At 40.0% G+C, this 21976-nt stretch overlaps 1 protein-coding gene across 1 annotated transcript; it reads left to right on the forward strand.

Annotated features, from left to right (window-relative positions):
* The first annotated feature begins 402 nt into the window (after window positions 1–402).
* Window positions 403–19113, forward strand: COPB1 (COPI coat complex subunit beta 1). Its single transcript, XM_064715012.1, has 22 exons — window positions 403–537; window positions 2818–2969; window positions 3618–3847; window positions 4889–5058; window positions 5222–5336; window positions 5892–5984; window positions 6509–6646; window positions 7589–7708; window positions 8132–8239; window positions 8330–8476; window positions 8894–9039; window positions 10042–10138; window positions 10731–10891; window positions 11427–11547; window positions 11902–12129; window positions 12306–12485; window positions 13285–13429; window positions 14835–14954; window positions 15274–15419; window positions 16656–16745; window positions 17486–17641; window positions 18780–19113. Exons 2-22 carry the CDS (start codon window positions 2879–2881, stop codon window positions 18837–18839), a joined length of 2862 nt encoding a protein of 953 aa, XP_064571082.1. The 5' UTR covers window positions 403–537; window positions 2818–2878; the 3' UTR covers window positions 18840–19113.
* The last annotated feature ends 2863 nt before the right edge of the window (window positions 19114–21976 follow it).

Here is a 21976-nt window from a genome sequence, read left to right on the forward strand (position 1 = left end):
ATTTATCTAATTGCTATCTATCTATATCGATCTATATCGATCTATATCTATATATCTATATCGATATCTATCTATCTATCTATCTATCTATCTATCTATCTGTCTATCTGTCTATCTTTATCTATCTATCTTATCTACATCTATCTATCTCTTATCTATATGTATCTATATATATATGTATCTTATATCTATCTATCTATCTGTATCTGTATCTATCTATGTGGGGAGGGGTGTTTAATCTTATTTTCGGTCGCTGTTTTCTGCTGTTTTTCTGCATCCCGAGGGTCCCGGATCCCCCCGCGCGGGAAAACCCCGCCGTCCACCCTGGACCGTGACGTCACAAGCTCCGCCCCTCCCGGCACCGCCCCTTTCCCGCGTGGCGGCGCCGCCCCTTTCGCGCTGGCTGGAGGCGTGTCCCGCCGCGGCCGCCGTACGCGCGATGTGGCCGGGGCGGGCGCGGCTCCACGTCAGCCATCGCCGGAGCGGCAGCGCCGCGGGCTCAGCTCCGCACCGGGACCGGCCCGACCCCTCCGCCCGGTACGGAGCCGCGCGGCCGGCCCTCGGAGCGGCGGCCTCGCGGGGCCGGGGGGAGGGGGCGGGAGCCGCTTCTCCGCTGGGCGCCGCAAGGCCCGAGGCCTCAGGGCCCCCGTGTTGCCGGTGGCCCCGGCAGGGCCCCGGGGCGCGGGCGGCTGCGGGAGGGTTTGTGGCGCCCGGAGAGCTGCGGGTCTCGGGGCTCGCTCACGGGAATGGCAGGCGGACACGGGCACTGAGGGAAGTTTTGCCTCAAAGCTTAAAATGCCCGGATTTGGAGTGGAAGTAGGAGCTGGGACACGAAGGGAGAAATTGCCCTCAGCCGGCTGAAAATTTGTGGGGATTTTTAGCAAACATTTTGCACGCTCTGTGTTACAGCTGCGCGTCAGTAGAGCGGTGCATTCCCGAGGTTTGGTTCATTGGGTGCCCCCGTTGCTCAGGCTCCCCGGGGATGTAGGTGGCGAGCAGGCGTGGCTTTGCCTTCCTGGGCTCTGTAAACTCTGTGACTTTCGATTCCCGTGGGGTCTGGTTGTGGTGCTCCATCCCTGGACGTGTTCGAGCCACGTTGGATGGGGCTCTGAGCAACCTGGTTTGGAATGAATTCATCTTTAAAGCCCCTTCCGACCCCAACCCTTCAGGGACTCCCACAGGGGACAGAGATGTTACTGCTGGAGAATTAAAGCAGTACTAAATCTGTGTCCGTGTGGGCTCTCAGGGTCTCTGATTTCAGGTCTTTGTGCCTTGCAAGGAGGAAAACTGGGTGGTGGTTCTCCCTGCCAGATCTCCCAGCTCTGTGTTTCAGGAGAGCTGTTTTTCATTGCTGCTTTTCAGAGCCCAAAGTGCACTCATTTATCACACTTCAGAGATAGGTTTGACCATGATTTTAGAAATTTCTGCAGCTGAGGTCTCTGTATGAGTAAAGAAACCTGCCCTGCTTTCACAAGGATCTGCTTTATGGTCTGTGTGAGTTGTTCTTGTAGGTGAATGTGCTGGCTGCAGGGCTTTGAGGCAGGAACTCTGGGTAACAGCACAGGGAATGTAAGCAGAAAAACTGCTGCTGAGGCAAGAAAACAGTTGGGGAAGCCCTCTGAGATCATCACATCCAACCTTTGACTGTCACCACCTTTGCCAACTGGAGCATGGCACTAAGGGCCACATCGAGTCATTCCTTGAATGAGTGGTTTATGTAGATATTTGTAAGCAACAAAGTTGAGGGATCTAGGCCTTAAAATACAGAAATTCATAATGGGAAGTGGAGAGTTTCTTTAAACATTTGTGTTGCAATTATTTTTTGGGGTGATTGTTTTGGTGCTGATTGATGTGAGTTGTTTTCTTGTGTGGAGAAAGAGACAGCAGCCCAGCTCAGCACAACTTCCCTGCTCTCTGTTCAGGGTGAGGTTCTCTGGGTGTCCATTTGATGAGAAAAGGGAGTCTCAGACTTCCAGACAATTAGTATCAATAAAAGCTGATTTATTTTTGACACAATTTCTGTAGAAAGTGCAGAATTGCTCATGTAATAAACAGTAACAGTTTTCTTTGCTGTACTTTGTCAGTGTGGTATCACAGCATTAGCCAAGCAAGCTCAAGCTTCAGCATTTTTCATTACTTAAGAAATAGAATTAAAAGGTTGATTTGATCCTAGATGTCTATTATATAAAGAATAAACAAACATGAGAATGAGGATTGATACAACAAAAGGGTTGATTTGATCCTAGATATCTATTACACAAGGGAAAGACAAACATGAGAATGGGAATTGAGCTTAATAGCAGATTTCATTACCTGGACTGCCAGGCACACAGCAGCTTTGATAGATCTGTAGCTTTCTTGTCCTTTTTCACCATAAAAAGACTTGGTTTCCTCATTAGTGTCTAGTGGAGACTGTAGAGTTGAGCTGAGCTGATGATCCCTGGCAGGTGAAATGCTTCTCTCTCCATCTTTGTCTTCTCTCCCATCCCTGGCTTCTGCTCTCTTGGATCTCATGCTCATCTTCCAAGCCTCCTGCATAGACTGATTCACCTTGTTAATTGAATCCAGAACTTTATCTTTTCCTTTTTTCTTTTTTCTGTGAAGTTTTTCAGCTGATTTTGCAGCTTGGGTCATTCACCTGGAGGGGCACAGAAGTGCAGGGAAGGTAGTGGGGATATGGCTGGGATCAGGGAATGACTCCAGGAGGGAGAAGCTGCTGCATCCATCCTTCAAGCCTTTAAGTCAGTTATAATAATGCTTTTGTGTTTGTTAATAAAGTCTTTTAACTTTGGGATGGTTTTGTTTGCTTGGTTTTAGGTTGTCTGACATTTGTGTGAAAATATTTCTTCCCTTGAGAGAGCTGCTGTAACCAAGAGCCATGACTGCTGCAGAGAACGTGTGTTACACGTTGATCAACGTTCCCATGGATTCAGAGCCACCTTCTGAAATCAGCTTAAAAAATGACCTAGGTGAGTGTTGGCAGTGACTGAAGGATGCTCCATCTTACCTGAATTATTCTCTCATTGTGCCTTTCCTAAAGTACTGTTTACATTTTGTAAGCTTAAACAAGTCAGTTTCATGTTTATTTTCTGTTGAGTTCTGGAAGATGTGTGTTCCTCTGTTTGATGTGTTTTGAGAAACTTCATGATACTATTTTATGTGCTTTGGTGTACTCCACAGTCTGGGAAAATCTGAAATCTCTTTTTTTTTTTGGGAGTTTTAATGCCTGCTTGGGCTAAGGCAGATTTGAGCAGATTTTTTTGGAGTAAGCAACAAATTGTGTTGTCACTTGTTCAGTGCACTGTGGGATCTGATATATGTGTGACTCCAGGGCACATTGTAGTGTCCTGGTACAAATTTAAGCATTAAAACAGCCTTGAGATTTGAACTCTTTCAATTCTAATATATTGATCTTCTGATTAGTCCATGAATTTCATGCTTATTTTTAAATATCTCTTGCTTCCTCTTTATCCTTTAATAGAAGTAAAGACATGGATTTTATTGATGTGCTGTATTTCACCCCTTCAGAGGAGTTTGTGTCTCTGACACTGAGGATCGATATTCCTGTTAAAGTATCTGTGACATGTCAGCCTTGCTCACTTCATTTCCTCCTCTAGAAAAAGGAGATGTCAAGTTGAAGACAGAGGCCTTGAAGAAGGTGATCATTATGATTCTGAATGGTGAGAAGCTGCCTGGGCTCCTGATGACCATCATACGTTTTGTGCTGCCTCTCCAAGACCATACCATCAAAAAGCTGCTGCTTGTCTTTTGGGAGATCGTGCCAAAGACCACTCCAGATGGCAGGCTCCTGCAGGAAATGATCCTTGTGTGTGATGCATACAGAAAGGTAACCTCTTGGTTATTTCATTGCTTGTGTTCCTCTGCTGGATCTTTGTGCAAGGGACAGCATTTTTGTGTTACTGAATAAATATAAATCTTGTTTATGCTCAGCATTTCCTTCCCATCAGCTGTGTCTCAGTGCTTCAGAGCTGGATAACTGCAGATAGGCAGCAGATCTACTACCAAGGAGTTTTGCATTCTTTTAGTGGTACAGTTGAACAAAAATGGAGTGCTGTGTTTCCTTGTGAGGGGTAACATAGTTACCATCCTCCAGGAATCTTGGGACAAGCCATGGGTCATAAAAGGACACTATTGTGATATGTTTGGGAAACACCTTCATAAAGATATTAAGGAGCTTCAGATTTGAGAATGGGTTGGAAACAGATGAGCTAATATATACAAGAAATTTATATCCAATGTGCAAGAATGCCCACAGGCTGAGCTTTCACAACCATGGTAATCAGAGAAAACAAACACAATTCAGACAAAAATCCTGCAGGCTTTGTAAGTTTTATTGCACATAAATACATATTTTTAAATATTGTGGGGCAGCAGTGCTTTAGGAAAGCAATAGGAGTATGTGATAGTCTGTGATACATTGTGTAATTGGTTTTAATTAACTGGTGGGATGTCACTGGGGCCAAGTATGAAAAATCACACCCGATAGTCTTAACAAAATTACAAATACAAAAATTAGAGTGATTTCTGCTAGACAAAATAACATCTTTGTTATCTATTTTTACAGCAGCACAAGCAGTTCTCAGGCACACACAACCTTTACCAGTATATACAAGCACAGTTTTCTGATCAGTGACTGCATGAATTTCAAAGTGGCAAATACTCTGTTCAGTGTCTAGACACACATCCTGGGCATTAATATTAATTTCTTGAGAAATAATAAATAAATAAATAATTTCTTGAGAAAACAGTGAGATGTCTTTGGGAATGTTGGGAGCTTGTACCACGGGAGAGCTGAGTGTGGGAGAGGGTGGTAAGTGAATTCATCTGGAGAGTCTGGCATTTTAGCTATGTTTCCTGTTGCTTCTAGGATCTCCAGCACCCCAACGAGTTTATCAGAGGCTCCACACTGCGCTTTCTGTGCAAGCTGAAGGAGGCCGAGCTGCTGGAGCCCCTGATGCCGGCCATCCGCGCGTGCCTGGAGCACCGGCACAGCTACGTGCGCCGCAACGCCGTGCTGGCCATCTACACCATCTACAGGTACCCACCAACCACAGCACAGGGCACAGCTTTGGAGAGCTCAAAGATTTATCACTCCCTAGACTGCTGTTCACAACTTCTATGTTTGTTTGCCTTTTCTCCTCTGTTTAATGGGCGTCCTTGGGTTCTGCTCCACTGTTAATTACGTTTTTTTCTCGTAAAGGAACTTTGAACATCTTATACCCGATGCTCCTGAACTGATCCATGATTTCTTGGTGAATGAGAAAGATGCAAGCTGCAAAAGAAATGCATTTATGATGCTAATTCATGCAGATCAGGTAAGGATACCTGCCCTCAAAGTCATTTGGTTTAATAATTGTAAATATGGTGGGTAACTAGCCAGTAGTTTGTTGGTAGTATAAACTACTTGTATTCATAACAAACCCCGTGTATGGTAGTGTTAATGCTTTTGTGGGATATTTGGTACTGATAATGTAGGTATTTAGTGCTCTCTTTATTTTAAAGGAGAACTACTCTATTTGGTGAAGGTGCTGAAAAATGTGAGCATAACCTCACTGAGAAGTAGTCCATTATCTACTGTTCTAAAGCTTTTGTAGTTGCATGAGAAAGAAATGGTAGTGTCTGTTTAGTGTTTTGGATCACTTGTTCTACAGGCAATTGCCTTTTGTGCATAATTACCATTAGTTTGTCTCTCCTTTTGCCCTCTATAGACAGGATGGATTATTTTGCTCTTTAGGTCTACGCTGTTTTCCTAAATTGTTGAAGCATTGCATAAAGGCTGTTTTGTATTTTGATTTTTAGCATGTTTTTATTTAAAATTCAACTGAGTGAGCAAAGTCTGAATAATATAAAATAATTTATTTTCTCTGTAGGATCGAGCTTTGGATTATTTGAGTACCTGTATTGACCAAGTGCAGACATTTGGTGACATACTGCAGTTGGTTATTGTTGAACTAATTTACAAGGTAAAAGGGAAATGTTGTGGCACATTTAAAATAAATGGCACATGCTAATTTACAGAATTATATTAGACTATTTTTAAAAAGGGATAGAATGTTTCTGGAAAAGGAATTTAGCTGACTTCTTGTTCATGTCAGGAATATGTCATTGCTTAATAGAGCTCAGTAAATCTTGTCTCTTGAAATGATAAAGAGCTCAAGTGTGCACTGTACAGAGCAATAAGTCTCACCAGATTTGCTGTGATGGGGACAGTATTATCACAGTGCTCTTCGTGGGCATGAGCAGGCCATCTCTTACAGAGGCTATGAGAGGCTCTGCCCTTCCTTTTGATGGGAGATTTTAAGACTCTGTAACATTACTCAGAGTTGTTGAGAACAGCTTTTGAAATTAGATTTTTACAGCTGTGAATGACACTTCCTGTCACCAGAAAATGCTGTTAATTTTCTCCTCTCTGTGAGATAGTGGAGCAGGTGAGCTGTAGGATTGCTCTTTTCTTTGTGTGCCAACTGTGGATCATTCTTTTCTCGAGGTCTGTCACGCGAATCCGTCAGAAAGAGCTCGGTTCATTCGCTGCATCTACAACCTGCTGCAGTCCTCCAGTCCTGCAGTGAAGTATGAGGCTGCAGGTACTCTGGTTACACTCTCCAGTGCACCCACAGCAATCAAGGTATGATGAAAGGGATGTTTTCAGCTCTTCAGTAGCTTCTAGTGCACTGAAGGGAACGCTGTGTGCTGCATGTTGATACTTGGGAGGGAAGACTCAAGTAACACTTCTCATGTGAAACACTGTCTTAATGTATCTCTTAGAGCTGATCACAAAAAAAGACTGAGCAGACCTGGAGCTTGTGGATTTCATATTACTTTGGTAGGGCACAATCTTGAATACTGTGCAGAGTGTTGGATCAACTTGTGATCTACTTGGCCTAGTTAGCAAAGCAGACTACAGCTGTAGATTTCAGAGATTGGATGAAATTTTTTACTCATGAATGTCACTCATTTCAGAGCAGGGTAGAAGCATAAAGCAGTGAAGATTCATGTTGATTACTGATTGACCTGGGGTTCTTAGTTTTATATTTGTACAGCTGATTATTGAGGATCACTTTGAATTTGTGTGGAAATTTAAAAGATAGGTCATGCATAGATTTACAGCATTGTAAATAGTAGTTTTCAAAGGTCAGGGGAGAGTACGAATTCCAGCATTCTTGGTTTGGCATACTCATTTTTGTGAAGTAGACACACTGTACATAGAAGCTGTCATTAAAACCAAATCTAGGTAGGCTAATACTGCCAACTCTTTTAAGTTGGTTTTCATGCCCTGTTGCATATTTCACAGCTGACCCAAAGCATGTCAGATAACCTATCTTACATCTGTCTTTGAATTTGAAGTCAAGTCTGTGTACTGTAAGCTGATGCCATTGTGAGCCTTCATGTGTGATTTTTGTAACATAGTGAACAAAAATTTTTAAAATCTGTTTATCAGGTTAATTTCTGTGCCAGCTCTGAGTAGTTGCTTTAATAGTAAAATAGGAGTCTTTTCCTCAATTTCAGAAATTCTCCAGTTTATCCTCTTCATGACTTAAAAAAATGGTTTTGATGCTTTTAATTTTAGGCTGCTGCCCAATGCTACATAGATTTGATTATTAAAGAAAGTGATAATAATGTGAAACTGATTGTCTTGGATCGGTTGATTGAGTTGAAGGAGCATCCCTCCCACGAACGAGTGTTGCAGGTATGTGGGCTGTCTCTTTTCCTGCAGGCCTTAGGAAAGAAAAGCCTTCAATAACAAATCTCCCAGGTTCTTGCAATGGAGAGAAGAACTTCTGAAGTTTCAATTTCCTGTTGGTATGTTTTTGAACATATATTGGATGGACTTCTATGTTTATGACTTGGCTGCTTTTGTTGTCTGCATAAGAATTAACAGTGACAAATGCTGTCCTGGTTGTAAGGTTTAATGGTGTAGCTGCATAGGAGATGTCTGTGTAAATGTATTAAATGAACACTGAGAAGTTCTAATGCCTGCTGCTTGCTTGGCAGTATATCATATATTATGTATTCAGAAAGGCTTTGAAAATCACTGAGGACTGAAAATTAGAATTGTATGAAGAGGAAGCAATTTAAAATGGCAAAATACTTTACTTTGTTATTGTTTCAGGATCTAGTTATGGACATCCTCAGAGTGTTGAGCACGCCAGATCTAGAAGTGCGCAAAAAGACCCTTCAGCTGGCTCTGGATCTTGTGTCTTCAAGAAATGTGGAGGAGGTAAATTATATGTGCTTTTGATTCATTACACTATTTTCTTTCTTTTGGAAAATGTCACTTTTTAAAAATTTGATTTGATGTTTTCTGCAGCTTGTGATTGTTCTGAAGAAGGAAGTGATTAAAACTAATAATGTGACAGAGCATGAGGATACAGACAAATACAGACAGCTCCTGGTTCGGACACTGCATTCCTGCAGCGTTCGCTTCCCAGACATGGCTGCCAATGTTATTCCAGTGGTATGCAAATATTTCATTGTATTCTCATTACCTGTGTTACACCTATACCCAACACCTGCAGAATTGCTGGAGCTGAGATGTTCCTCATAATGAAGCTCACAAGAGCCAATGCTATTTTTAGTTCCTAAAGAAACACAGGACTTTTGATGCTGTAATTTTTTGTTTTTCTGAGACTGTTAATATATTTTTGAAGAACATGAGCTGAAGAGCACCTTTAAAAGTGCAATAATTTGTATCACTAGAAAAACAGTTTGGGAATGCGATAATTGGTACTTGTTTGGAATGTACTTAAGGTTGTTTGACTTCATGTTTTTTTTCACTGGAGATGCATAAGGAGTTTTATTTTTCTGAACATAGAAGGGAAGTATTATTGTACAAACTTCTCTGTTAGTGCTGATGTTCAATCTTTCCTGGCAGCTGATGGAGTTCCTTAGTGACAACAACGAAGCGGCAGCCGCCGATGTCCTGGAGTTTGTGCGGGAAGCGATCCAGAGATTTGAAAACCTCAGACCTCTTATTGTTGAGAAGATGCTTGAAGTCTTTCATGCTATTAAATCTGTCAAGTGAGTCCAGAATATGATACCAAACAGACTTGGGAGCAGCTGTGGCTCACTTGCATTGAATGTATATTGTCATTAAATATGTACCAAAATCCACCTTACCCACACAGAGTGACTGTGAGCCTTGATATTTTGAGGTAGGAGATTTCTAGGTACAGCTTTCTTCTTGCCTATTTGTGCAAGAGGTAAATTGGGCGTTTGTTGCATTGAATAAATGCAAAATGAAATAAATTCAATTTTCATTTCTGTAATGCACTTGATAATTGTAATTCCCCTTGTTAGGACATAGTGTTGTTGATGAAGGCCAAACATAAAGTAATATGTTTATTAAAACAGATTTCCTAAATTTGCACTTGTAGTCAACTGGAAATACTGAACATTTTTTAGAAAGCCTAATCTAACATAGACTGAGCTTTACAAAGTATAAAGCTATTTTAGTGTACCTTTCAGGACTCTAAAAACTTTGCTTACTGATGGATCTGTAAAGGTTATGTCATATGAGAACTTCTCTGTGTCAGAAGAGCACTCTGTCATTCTCCTAATACACAGAAAATTCTGAATCCCATCTCCATTGTAATCTCATTAAGTGGGGGGAAGAAATCCTCTGAAGCTTTGCTATTCTTTTCCTAATCTTCATTCTTGTTCTGATTTTTCATTTTCTCCTGTATAATGGAAAAATTAGTTTGTCTCAGTTAAGTGGAGAATTTAGAGCTGACTTTATTCACATGCAGTGATGGTCCCAATGAAATTTAATTTTGTGTATTTCAGGTTTAAAATGGAAATTAAAATGTAGCAGAGAATATGTCTAATTTGATGTACTTTTTCATGAGTTTACTGAGGCTTAAAAGATAATTGCTTTTGATTTAACCTGCTTTTGTCAGTTGTGTCCTTTTGAATTTGTCAAGACTGGCCTTTACTACCTGATAAATCACTTTAAATCACTTTTCTTGGTGCTGATTTGAGTATATCACGAAAGCATGATTTAAATTACTGTTCTTGTCTCAGGATTTATCGAGGAGCATTATGGATCCTTGGAGAATATTGCAGCACAAAGGAGGATATACAAAGTGTAATGACAGAGGTTCGCAGATCACTCGGGGAGGTGTGTATGTTTTGGGGTTTTTGTGTTTCCTGGCTCTTGGTGGTTTTTCCTGCCATCATGCAGTGGGTTTTCTAAGAAAAAGGTATTTTAGAAAGATCAAATAAGATGTAACAGTGTTTTAAGGACTTGTGATGTGTAATGGCATTTGCACAAAAAATCTTAAGCAAAAAGCAGTCAGGGTTTTGAATTAATTACTCGTTTTTTTCCAAGTAGCATATTTGAGCTGAGAATAAGTGATATCTGTTACAAGAAAAGTTGGGAAATTCCTTATTTCAGAAAATTATGGCAGCTTTAAGATATTATTTAATTATATCCGGTAGCAAAGAAGTAGTGCTTTAAGTCTGGGTTGTTCTGAGAGAAAGATTTCTCTGCCAAAATCTAATTCATCAATGAGAGCTTTATTGCATGTGTAGGAAGCTTCTGTATGTATTTCAATATCTGCTTATTTCCTCAAATTCTCCCCAAACCGATGCACTGTAGCTGACCTTTTGGTTATAAAAACCTCAGAAATGCAGATAATTTTATTAAGACCTGTAGAACAAAAATAGATCTTTTCTTTTAATTGTAACAGTTGCTTCCTGCTCATTTCTAGATCCCAATAGTAGAATCTGAAATCAAGAAAGAAGCTGGTGAGCTCAAACCTGAAGAAGAGGTGTCTGTTGGTCCAGCCCAAAAATTAGTGACAGAGATGGGCACTTATGCAACACAAAGTGCTCTTAGCAGTTCCCGACCTGCCAAAAAGGAAGAAGACAGGTATTTGTGATTTCATGCTTGGCCAGGAATGACTTGGTTAATTTTTATCTTTGTTTATTTGAGTGGTGTTATCTGTCATACAGAGTTCAGTGGTTGAGGGAGTTTCCTGTTTTAATCCTAGCTAGATAGAATAGGAAGTTGTCTGATTGCTTAGGATTTGTAATCAAAGCTTACTGTATAAATAAGTGCTTTATTGATTATGATGTCCTGAATTCTAGTTGATTTTTTTTTAACATATAAAGTTCTCTCACAGTTGTAGTTGGATACAGAGATAGTGCCTTTAGATTAAAATATTTTCTTCCCTTTATATCACCTTGTACTCCTACGCCTCTCTCTCTAGTCCACATGGAAATGACTGTGGTGACTTGTGAAAAATCTCTGTATCTAGAAAATTACATTGAGAAGGAAAAAACTCAGCCTTGTGAGGTGTTTCAAACTTGTTTTGCTTGTACAGTATGAAAGTTAAGGTATCAAGAGAGGTAGGCTGAAGATTGTCATCCCAAAGTAGTTTTCTGAGGATTATTTGTCTTTGCAGACCTCCCTTACGAGGATTCTTGCTGGATGGAGATTTCTTTGTTGCAGCTTCCCTTGCTACAACTTTAACCAAGATTGCTTTGCGTTATGTGTCCCTAGTTCAGGAAAAGAAGAAACAAAATGTGAGTCATCTCTTGTGTTTTCACATTTAAGGAACAGCTGCTTTTTGCCTCTTTTCTTTTCAAAAGATGCAAAATGGGTTAAGTCCAAAGTGAAGTGCCAGTTATGTGATTGGAAAATAATGATAGTTTGGATCACAAACAGGACCTGCTGCTTTCCAGCCATTCTATCTAGACAGTCTCTAAATCATTCTGCTTGGTTTCAGATAACAAATACTAAAAAACTAAGTAATCTCTTCAGAGATGTTATGGTTTGATTAATATGCACCTTTTCCTAAAAAAATCAGAAGTCAACATTTCTTTAAATCTGTGGCAAATGCAATAACCTTCTTCCATTCTCTTTGTGCTCCTTCTCAGTCCTTTAATGCTGAAGCAATGCTGCTGATGGCCACTATTCTCCACTTGGGAAAGTCTTCTCTTCCCAAGAAGCCAATTACAGATGATGATGTGGATCGTATTTCGTTGTGTCTGAAAGTGTTGTCAGAATGTTCTCCTCTCATGAATGACATTTTCAACAAAGAATGCAGGCAGTCCCTCTCTCACATGCTGTCAGCCAAGCTAGAAGAGGAGAAACTTTCCCAGAAGGTGAGCTGTTATCAGTGTGTAACCATAAGCACTTGGAGTTTTTACAGGTGTTCACATCCAAGCTGCTCCCAGAAACGTCACCATTTGACTCTGTGTAGGTCAGCTGTTATTTGACTGTTTTTCTGTGCTAAGGAATGGAATTCACTGTGAATTCTTGAATTGCTCTCTTCCTGCAGAAAGAATCTGAGAAGAGGAATGTGACAATTCAGCCAGATGATCCCATTTCCTTCATGCAGCTTACTGCTAAAAATGAAATGAGCTCAAAAGAAGACCAGTTCCAGCTTAGCCTTCTTGCAGCAATGGGAAACACACAGAGGAAAGAGGCTGCTGATCCTCTTGCTTCCAAACTTAATAAGGTAGTGGGAAATCAGTGCTTTAATTGTATACATGGGATCATTTTGGGAATTGCAGACTGGAACTGATGAACCAGACTATGCTGCTTGATTGGGAAGACCCAGTTATATTCTGATGAGGAGAAAAAGAAAAGCACTTGTGCTTATAGTTGTTACCTTCTCAAATGGGGAGAGGAAGAACAAAAAGGAAACTTGGAGAGTGCTGAACTGGTGGAATGTGGAGAAGAAATTAGGGTTTGCTGTTTTGAAATCCCAATAAAGTACACAGGGAAGGGAGCAAGGATGCCAGAAGTGATTAAGATCCCCTTTCTTTGGCTGCTGTATCCTATTGCCAAGTGCAATGCATCCTTATTTCACTCTTTATGCCTTTTTTTTCTGTAGAATAGCAGAACCTGCTGAGGAGGTTTAAAGAGAAGAAATCACTTGAGTAATTCATTAGTTAAGAGTTAAACCCCCAGACTTGAAAGAATGGATGAATTCTTTTTGATGTTTAAAATTACCTATTCATATTAAGTCAGCATTTCTTTGTCCTGCTGATCATCTTAAGAATAAATAGCATTACAGTTCATATTTTAGGAACTTATTAGTTCAGAATTAATTTCATCTGGAGGGGTTTATATGTGTATAGAAATATATAGTGTGTATGCAGGGGGACACGTGAAGGAAGGCACCTTGTTTTGGAGGCCCATATTAAATAATAATCAATTTAAGAGTACTTCATTTTTATTTTTTGTCGTTGTTTGAATGATTGTATGTTTTAAACTGCTTTCTGAGGAGGTGACTCCCTTGGCTTGTGTGACAGGTGACTCAGCTGACAGGTTTCTCAGACCCTGTGTATGCAGAAGCCTATGTCCATGTCAATCAGTATGACATCGTGCTGGATGTGCTCGTGGTCAACCAGACCAGTGACACCCTGCAGAACTGCACCCTGGAGCTGGCCACGCTGGGTAAGGAGGGCTGCATGCTGCAAACAAAGCAGCTCTGAGCTTCTGGGAATTGGGCATTACCCTGCTCTAAGGAATTCCTGAAACACTTCCAAAGTGATGCCAGCTAGTCACCATTTTGAATGCCTTTAAAAGTATACTGGTTTAAATATTTGGTAGAAGTTTGTATGTACTGACAATGCAATCTGATGATGTAAACCATAGTCAGATTTTATCACTAAAAACATAGTGTTCCATTTTCCCTTCTCCTTTTGTCCTGAGATATAGACAGGTTTTTTGATGTACTTATTTTTCATTGTGCTGCTATCATACTCTGGAAAATAAAAATAGGTCAAAATCCCAACTGGTATGGAGCAGAAAGCCATCTGCCCTAGGTGGTTTTTGCACTCAGCACTTAAATACTGCATTTACTCAACTGAAACCATTCCCTGTACCAACAGCTGTACCAGAGTCTTGCTTGGACAATACTGGGGCTTCATTAACTTCTCTTAGAGGAGTCACTGGAGCACATAATTCAAGAACAGTAGCCAGTTTCTTATTAGTTGTCCTCTGCTTTGGCAGTCAGGAGCTGACATACATTTACAATATGCTAGGAGAAATCATATTATGTACTTTTCACATTGTAAACATGACTGGAGGGGCGTAACCTTTCTCCTAAAATTTTGTAAATCATTTGATGAGACTTATGATGGGAATAAATCAAATGGTTGCATTATTTAATAGGTTGTATTTTTTTATTTGTCAGCTCAGTAAAGTGGAATTCTGTATTTCCCAGCTGATGTACTGCAAAAGCTGACTTGAGGCATCACTCCCGTGTGTGGAGTTCATGCTGTTCATGCTGTGTTCTCAAGTTGCAGTTTAATAGAATTAAGGAGTCTTTCCAATTGCTTGCTGAAGGATTATTAAAAATGCATTCCTTAGTGCTTCCCTGGAGCAATTATATTCAGAATCAAGGAGATATTTTGACCTTTTTGTAAATAGCTTGGTGCCTGTAGTGCTGGACATTGTACTTTGGATTTGAGACACTTGACTATAGGGTTTGGCCTTATGATGATGTCAGTGATTAAAATACAAGGTAGAATTAACCATTTCCTTGTTAAAAATTAATACTAAACTCCATCCAAAGCCCATTTAATTCAGTATTTGCATTTGTTTTCTGTGGGGTTTGGGTGAACACAGCAATATTTTAACTGAAATTTGTTATATAATGTAATTTCTCTTGCAATTAGGAAACTGTAAAAAAAATAACAACCAATTCCAAATCAATTAATATTTTTATGGTGGTGTTTAGTGCAGCTCTATAGATGCAGAAATTGAATGACAAGAAAATAAAACCTGTTGTGCAGAAGCTAAGCTCATTGTATACTGCTAGTGTTCCCTGATTTCATCTCCCAATTTCTTTACACAGGTGACTTGAAACTTGTGGAAAAACCATCTCCTCTGACACTTGCTCCACATGATTTTGCAAACATTAAAGCTAATGTCAAAGTCGCTTCTACAGAAAATGGAATCATTTTTGGTAATGTTGGTAAGTAAACAATTTCAGTGTGCAAAATTAACATGAATGCATTGTATTTGTAACTGCTTAATGAGCTCAAAAATAAAGCCCTTCATAGTGAAAGAAGAAATTGAATTACAATGTCAGAATATTTTGTGATGATTTAAAAAAAAGCTGTATCACTGTTACTTAAAACCATTGTAGAATGTGCTACCTTTAGGACAATTGTCAGCATGAGATTGAGCAAGGGTTGGCTGTTGCTAACTGGCAGATGGTAGCTCAGCACCCTTATTAAGTGCAAATTCACTTTTTGGAACATTTAGAAATAGTTTTGTGTGTTCTCTTGCAGTGTACGATGTCTCTGGAGCAGCCAGCGACAGAAACTGTGTGGTTCTCAGTGACATTCACATTGACATCATGGATTACATCCAGCCTGCTTCCTGTACAGATGCTGAGTTCAGACAGATGTGGGCAGAATTTGAGTGGGAAAACAAAGTTAGTTTTGGGGTTTTTTTCTATGTTACTTTGTTGATGAGATACAATTCTGTCTCTTGTTCTACAGCAGCTCATTACAACAGCATTGTCTGTTGCCACATAAACCTCATTCAACATCCTCATTGGATGCTTGCCTCAAGTAGCTTATTCTCTTACAGCTATCTTATCAGTTTCACCAGCTTAGCAATGCAGTAACTGGGGTTTTGGCTTGCAAAAGAGCTTGTGTGCATTGAGCTTTACCTCCTGTATGGAAGCTGTCCAAGCTGACTGGTGATTGCTGTGTATTTTGGCTCAAAGGTGAGATGGCAACAAGTTTAGGTTTATGCTGAGGCTGCAGAATTACTCATGCTGCTCAGCCTCTCCAGTTCTAATCACTTTGTCTTGTGGGTTGCAAGGGACCTTTTAAAGGTTCTTTAGTCCAACCCCTTGCCAGGAGGACAGGAACATCTTTCTTTCACCTTGCTACTTTGCAGTACAGCTGTAGCATAAAGTTCTGGGTACTGTGTAAGACCAGCAAGACAGTGGTTACACTTCATACTAACTGAGGGTGCCCAAACCTAAAAAAAGGGTTTAAGGGAGAAGATATCATATAAGAATGGAGTAGGAGCAGAATGGGAGATACTTTACATGAACTGTAGTGTTGTGTGGTACACAGGTGTACTCACTTGGGACTAGATTTAAATGTCTCGGGGGAACTTGGGCACAATATATTGTAATAGATGATATATGAAGCCTTAGTAGTTTGTAAACTCCTCCTAAGAGAGATGTTAAAAACAATTGAAACAAGGCACATAATATGCAATATGATAAAGCCAAGGCAGCCCAGAGAGCTTTGTTGCCAGAAGGGGAAGATGAAAGGAATCTTTATCACTGATTAAAAGCAGACTTTGGACTAGGTGTTGCTATTTCTTGTTCTGGCAATGTGTAAACTGTATTCAGGCATGGAGTGCACTGTTTGCTGCAGAGAATGTAGATGTTCAACAGAGTATCATATTCACCCAATAGATTTTAGAAACCATGGTAATAGCATGAAATTTTCCATCTTAACAAATGGAGGTCAGGAGGGGAACACTTCCTGTGATGCCACCACATAGTGGGAAGTGCATGCAGCTTACTGAGTGTGCTGTTCCTCAAGGAGTAATGTGGAAGTGATCTCCTTTATAGAGCCCTGAAAAAGAGATTTCAGGAGTACCTGAGGTGCTAATTAAAGTAATTGCTTTTTTTTCCTTCTTGAAGGTAACGGTGAATACAAATATCATTGATTTAAATGAATACTTACAGCACATACTGAAGTCAACCAATATGAAATGCCTGACTCCGGAGAAGGTGAGCTATTTCTTGGAGAGTTTTAGATAACTTTTTAGTTCCTGTGCTTTATTATGTAATTTATTCAACATTTGTTGTTAATATTCTTCAAATAAATGAAATGAAATGAAACAAAATGAGATGGTACATGTGCCTCAAAGCTTTTACTCTGAAATGAGTAGAAGCAGATAAATGTTACCAAAATTCTCTGTTGACCCAAGGTGGAAAATCAGAATGTCCATTTTGATTCATAGTTGCTAAGCTGTAGCATAGACTTGTTGGGACCATCTGTTTACATAAAGGGGTGTTTTAGTAGTTCCATATTTCTTCCTCTCTGACAAAATTTACCTTTCTTTTGCCAGTTTACCCTTTTTGTTGTAAAGCAAAACAAATATATAGAATAGCTACTTGCTGTTAAGATAGAGCATGTATGATAGCTATTAGCTACTACATGTATAGTAACCAAATTAAGTATAGTAGCTATTTAGCTTCTTTGCCATCTTGCTGTTGGTTAAGGCAAACCATAGAATGCCCTCCTGCCTTATCTTGATGAATTCTATAGACTGCATAATTCCCAGTATGAATTCTAGAAAAAGGCCACCACTGTTTCCCTGTGCATGATTCCTACATGTTATGAAACATTGCAGGTGAAGAAAGAAGTGTAAACATGATACATTGATAACTGCCTAGAAAACTTAGGCTGACCTAAACTGTGTTCAGAGGATTTTGGTCTTTTAAGGATTCCCATGTGCTTTCCACAGGCCCTTTCAGGCTATTGTGGCTTCATGGCAGCCAATCTTTACGCCCGCTCCATCTTCGGGGAGGACGCGCTGGCCAACGTGAGCATTGAGAAGCCGATCCACCTGGGCCCGGAGGCGCCTGTCACGGGCCACATCCGCATCCGGGCCAAGAGTCAGGTAAGGGGCTTGCCACCCTCACCCTTTAGGCCAGTGTACCAAGCACTCCCAAACATCTACAGACTTTTTACAGTCCTTTCTCCGGGTGTCTTGCCATAAAATTGGCCTGTGTGCCAAGATTTCCCAATTTTGTCCACAGTGCTGCAGATAGGAAGTTATATTTTGTTTGCTTTTAAATAATAAAACAAATATGCCCCAGGGTGACATGATGTTTTTCCTACCAAATTGCACATTTCAGTGTCACACAACAAGGAAATTTTATGCATGTGATTGCTATTCACTGATTCTTTTTAAAAACAACAAAAGAAAATCCCAAGGTTTTTAGCGGGAGTTATTTCTGTAGATATGAGTCTGCTTTGGCATGTAGAGTTTCTACCTCCCAACTAAAAAGAAAGATTGGGATTTGGGATAAATAAAACAAAAACACCAATGTAAAATAGAAATATTTTAAACAGTGTACAATAAAGGAGTACTTGAGAGTTTTCATATTCACAGAAAACATTTCGTTTATGTGATGTCACTACAAAGATTTTGGTCTGGTTTAAATTAAAGTTTCTGATATGTTACAGTGCCATTTTTACAGAAGACTGCATTCAATTACATATACCAGCATGGTTGCATCTTGAAATCATTGTGCTATTGAATATGTGGATTTATTCATGCAGTTTCTTTTGATGGTTCTTCAGTTTTTGTGCAATATTAATCTGGCTCTGTGATGAAACAATTTTCCATAGCTGTGGTGCACTGAGTGTACTGGTATCAGCACTGGGACTTTGAGCAGTTTAATTTCAGTAACTGGACAGGCAGTTGTCATTTCTCCCCTGGTAGTCCTCTTTCAATTGGTGGGAGGTCAAAAACTTACTATATGTTTTAGTCTTTTGCTTTTCATATGGATAACACATGTAACAGTTGCCAGCTCAGTTAAGTTTCATTGTCTCAATAATATATGTAGACCTAACCTTTACCTAGTGATAAGGAAGTGAGCACTATGAAATGTAGAAAGTATGCAGCTGGAAATTTCCATGCCATTGATTTAATAGATTTCTATATATGGAACTTCCATTTTAATATAGATGAGATAAAGTTCTTTTCAAGTGAAATATTTGTGTCATGATTGTTGTTTTCCTTTTCCTTACAGGGAATGGCCCTGAGCCTTGGAGATAAGATCAATCTGTCTCAGAAGAAGACAAGTTTATAAATTTTACCTAATGTCTTTTCAGGTCTTTTACAGTTTAACCTTAGGTATGTGGCTTTTGGGATCCAGAACATCTTATATTCTTCAGTGTTCTGTAATTGTAGAAGCCAAGCTTTTGAGCTGAAAGCATTCCAGCAGATAATTTATAGGTTCTCCATGATTGATATTGGGCAAATTTTAAATCTCCAGGTTTTTTTTTCTTTGTCCTGGAAGTCATGTTTTCTTTGTCTCTAATATATACTGATGCTCACAGTACAATAAACAAGTTATACCAGTACTGCTTTGTCTGTAGATTATAATCTCTGTATTTGTTGAATATCTGTCCAGGGATACTTGGATACTCTGAGAAAGTTGCAGTCTGTAATAGCTTCAGTGTTTGCAATAATGACTAGTCCTGAATATGTGAATGTGTGATTATGATTCTTAAAATACTCTGGTATACCTAGGAGAATATAAATTTGCCAGCTAAATTAAAGGCTGCATATTCTAGATGGTAATGTAATAACTTGGCACAGACAAGCTTGTAGTATCAAAAAAGAGACTGGCAAAATTCAGCCCTTTCCAGCAAGTTGTAGAACCTTAAACTTTGTTTCTGAAGTGCTTCCCTAGCAGTGTTATCCTGAGTAACATAACATTGCTGGTGGTGTTCTTATTTTTCAGTCACTGTGGAAAAGACAGCCAAATGCAGCATTAAAGCTGTAGCAGCATAAGCAGTTTTTCAGTGAATGCAGCCTTTGGCCATGTGTGTGAGCTCAGGAAGGAAAGATTCAGACTCATTGTAAGCTTGCAATGAATTGAACCATGTTGAAAAGGAAGAGTTGTGAGTGAAGGTCAGGTCAGGATGTTGAAGTGAGTTAACATCATTTGGCTTCTAAATCTTATCCAAATTGGCAGTGGATTAAAACATATAACCATAGAGTGAAAATACTTTCAGCTGTATCTATTCAGCACTAATTCTGAATTTATTAAAGCAATTGCTTCTACAGAAGCAAGCAATTGCAAGCAATTGCTTCTACAGAAGAGTGTCCAGAGCCAGCAGTGCTCTTCCAGTTGACTGAAAGTCCTGCTGCTGGATTTCCACAGCTGTGACCTACACCAGAAGGGCAGAAGAAAATATTCCATGTAGCTGAATGCCCAAAACATTTCAGGCCTCAGTGATGACAGTACCTTTTTTTTCATTCTGAATAAGCACAAGGAGCACACATGTAAATTCTGAAATGAAATAGGGCTACAGTATTTTATCTGGCTAAAGGATGGCCCTAGAAGTGCAGTGCAAAGCCTGAGCATGGTTTTGCTGAATGACCTATTTATTTTTCATGTTTTGAAATCCCTGTTTGGTTCTGCCATTGTTTTGTTTTTTAGTGAAAGCTCTAGCTCGTGAATAACATGATAGCAGCAAGAGCTGAAGCTCTGAGTATGCAGGACTGCCTTGATAATGTCCTTATGTCTCTGCATGATCCTGCAGCAGCTGTATTCCTTTCTGGGGAGTTACTCCAGATTCACAAGGATGTTGTAGAGATAATCAAATTCTGATCTTGACTGTTCAATACTTCATAATTTGGGGGTGAGAGTGCTGATGGGAGAAAAGCAATAGGAGTATGTTGTATGGGATCTCCTGGGAAATTCCATGGATATCAGTGTACTGCTCTGGGGTGAGTGGGGAGGGGGATCTCATTCTGCAGTCACTTAAAGCCAAACCAAGGTAAAAGAAAATCCTAGGAGTCCAATGGATGGTTTCATCTCTTCATGAAGACACTGAGTTGTAAGACTCTGACAGAGACTGAATCACAGCTCTGTGGGCACTGACTGGTTTGGATGGGATGAATTTGCTGACCACAGCCAAGGAAAGGATGTTTTTGGAGAAGGAGCATGACTTCCAGTATGTGTTATCCAAGCCATGTTTCAGTTACAATCTGCTCTCATTGGAGAATAGAAAAACATCCTGGCATGTGCAGACATCCATATTTCAAGTGGCTCTTAGTCAGCTGGGAGGGGAACATAATTTTGTTTGGGATATTTTTTGCTGTCAGGATTTTATGGAAGGACATGGAAACATCTGTGCAGCAGAAGCTGCCATGACTTTAGGATTCATTTTCCACCTGCCATGCTTTCCAGTACCTCTTCTGCAGAATTGGCTTTGTACAAACATTTTCCTTGGTGGCATGCATTTTTTTCAGTAGCCTGAACACTAAAAATGTTAGATCTGTGTTTCATGTCTGTGCTTCAGAGATGAAATTCCCTTCTTTTATCCTTCTTTTATCCATCCATCCTATTGTGTTCTGGCTAAGCTTTTGCTCAGCAGCTCAGATAACAAATTGCTTCTGGTCTTGTGCATACAAAGGAATATCATGCACAGACCATCATTCTTTAAGAGCCACTTGCAGCTTTTTCACTGCAATAAAAGCTGGTGTACAGCTGTGGCTCTGAATTGTTCCAGACTTGGTATCAGAAGTTGCTGTACCCTGTTTTCTGCACAGCAGTGTGTATTGCATACTCTGTGCTAGGGTTAAGGGAGTGTTATTCCACTGCTCTGATTTCAGAAACTTCTGTAAGAACAGGAATAAATTACCAGGAGGAGCAAATGGAGCAAAAAAGCTTGCTGCTTTTCCATTAGAAGTTTTAGAAAGTCATTGCAGGATGCAGCGTTGAAATAGCAGGAAGCCAGTTTGTACTATGCCCCTGCTCCTGATGTGCCTCCTGCCAGGAATCAGGGCCATGTTTCTTTATTCAGGGTCTCATAAGGATTTGTATATATGTTTTTTTTAATGTGTTTATTATTTAGATGCTAACATGAGAAGTAGGAATGTTTACCTGAGGACAGGCAGGTGTGGGCAGCTCTTTTCTGGGAGTCAAATAAGGCTCGGGGCTCGTCCTAACAAAACATGAATAGGGAGACTGAATTTATAGAAATTTTATAGGTAATGTAAAAAAAAAATTAAAAATCAGGCCACAGAGGAACTTAATCTGTACACTGACCTTCAGAAAGGTTTGTAAGTAATTCTGTGAAGGCAGCTTTGTGCACCTCTGAGAAATGTGAAGCCTTGTGTGAGGTGTTTGCTCTCTGTTGTGTGCTTTCTGGCACAAAGCTGCAGCTGAAAGACTCAGTCACTTAATCCTAATTGAGCAGCCCCTCAGCACCA

This window comes from Zonotrichia leucophrys, chromosome 5, assembly GCF_028769735.1.
Source record: "Zonotrichia leucophrys gambelii isolate GWCS_2022_RI chromosome 5, RI_Zleu_2.0, whole genome shotgun sequence".
Lineage (NCBI taxonomy): Eukaryota > Metazoa > Chordata > Aves > Passeriformes > Passerellidae > Zonotrichia > Zonotrichia leucophrys.

Excerpts from the sequence above, each read along its gene's own strand:
- COPB1 (XM_064715012.1), top strand. The coding sequence starts at position 2,879 with ATGACTGCTGCAGAGAACGTGTGTTACACGTTGATCAACGTTCCCATG. Across the intron at positions 5,985-6,508 it reads TTGTTGAACTAATTTACAAG|GTCTGTCACGCGAATCCGTC; the intron begins GTAAAAGGGAAA and ends TCTTTTCTCGAG. Across the intron at positions 13,430-14,834 it reads CCTGGAGCTGGCCACGCTGG|GTGACTTGAAACTTGTGGAA; the intron begins GTAAGGAGGGCT and ends TTCTTTACACAG.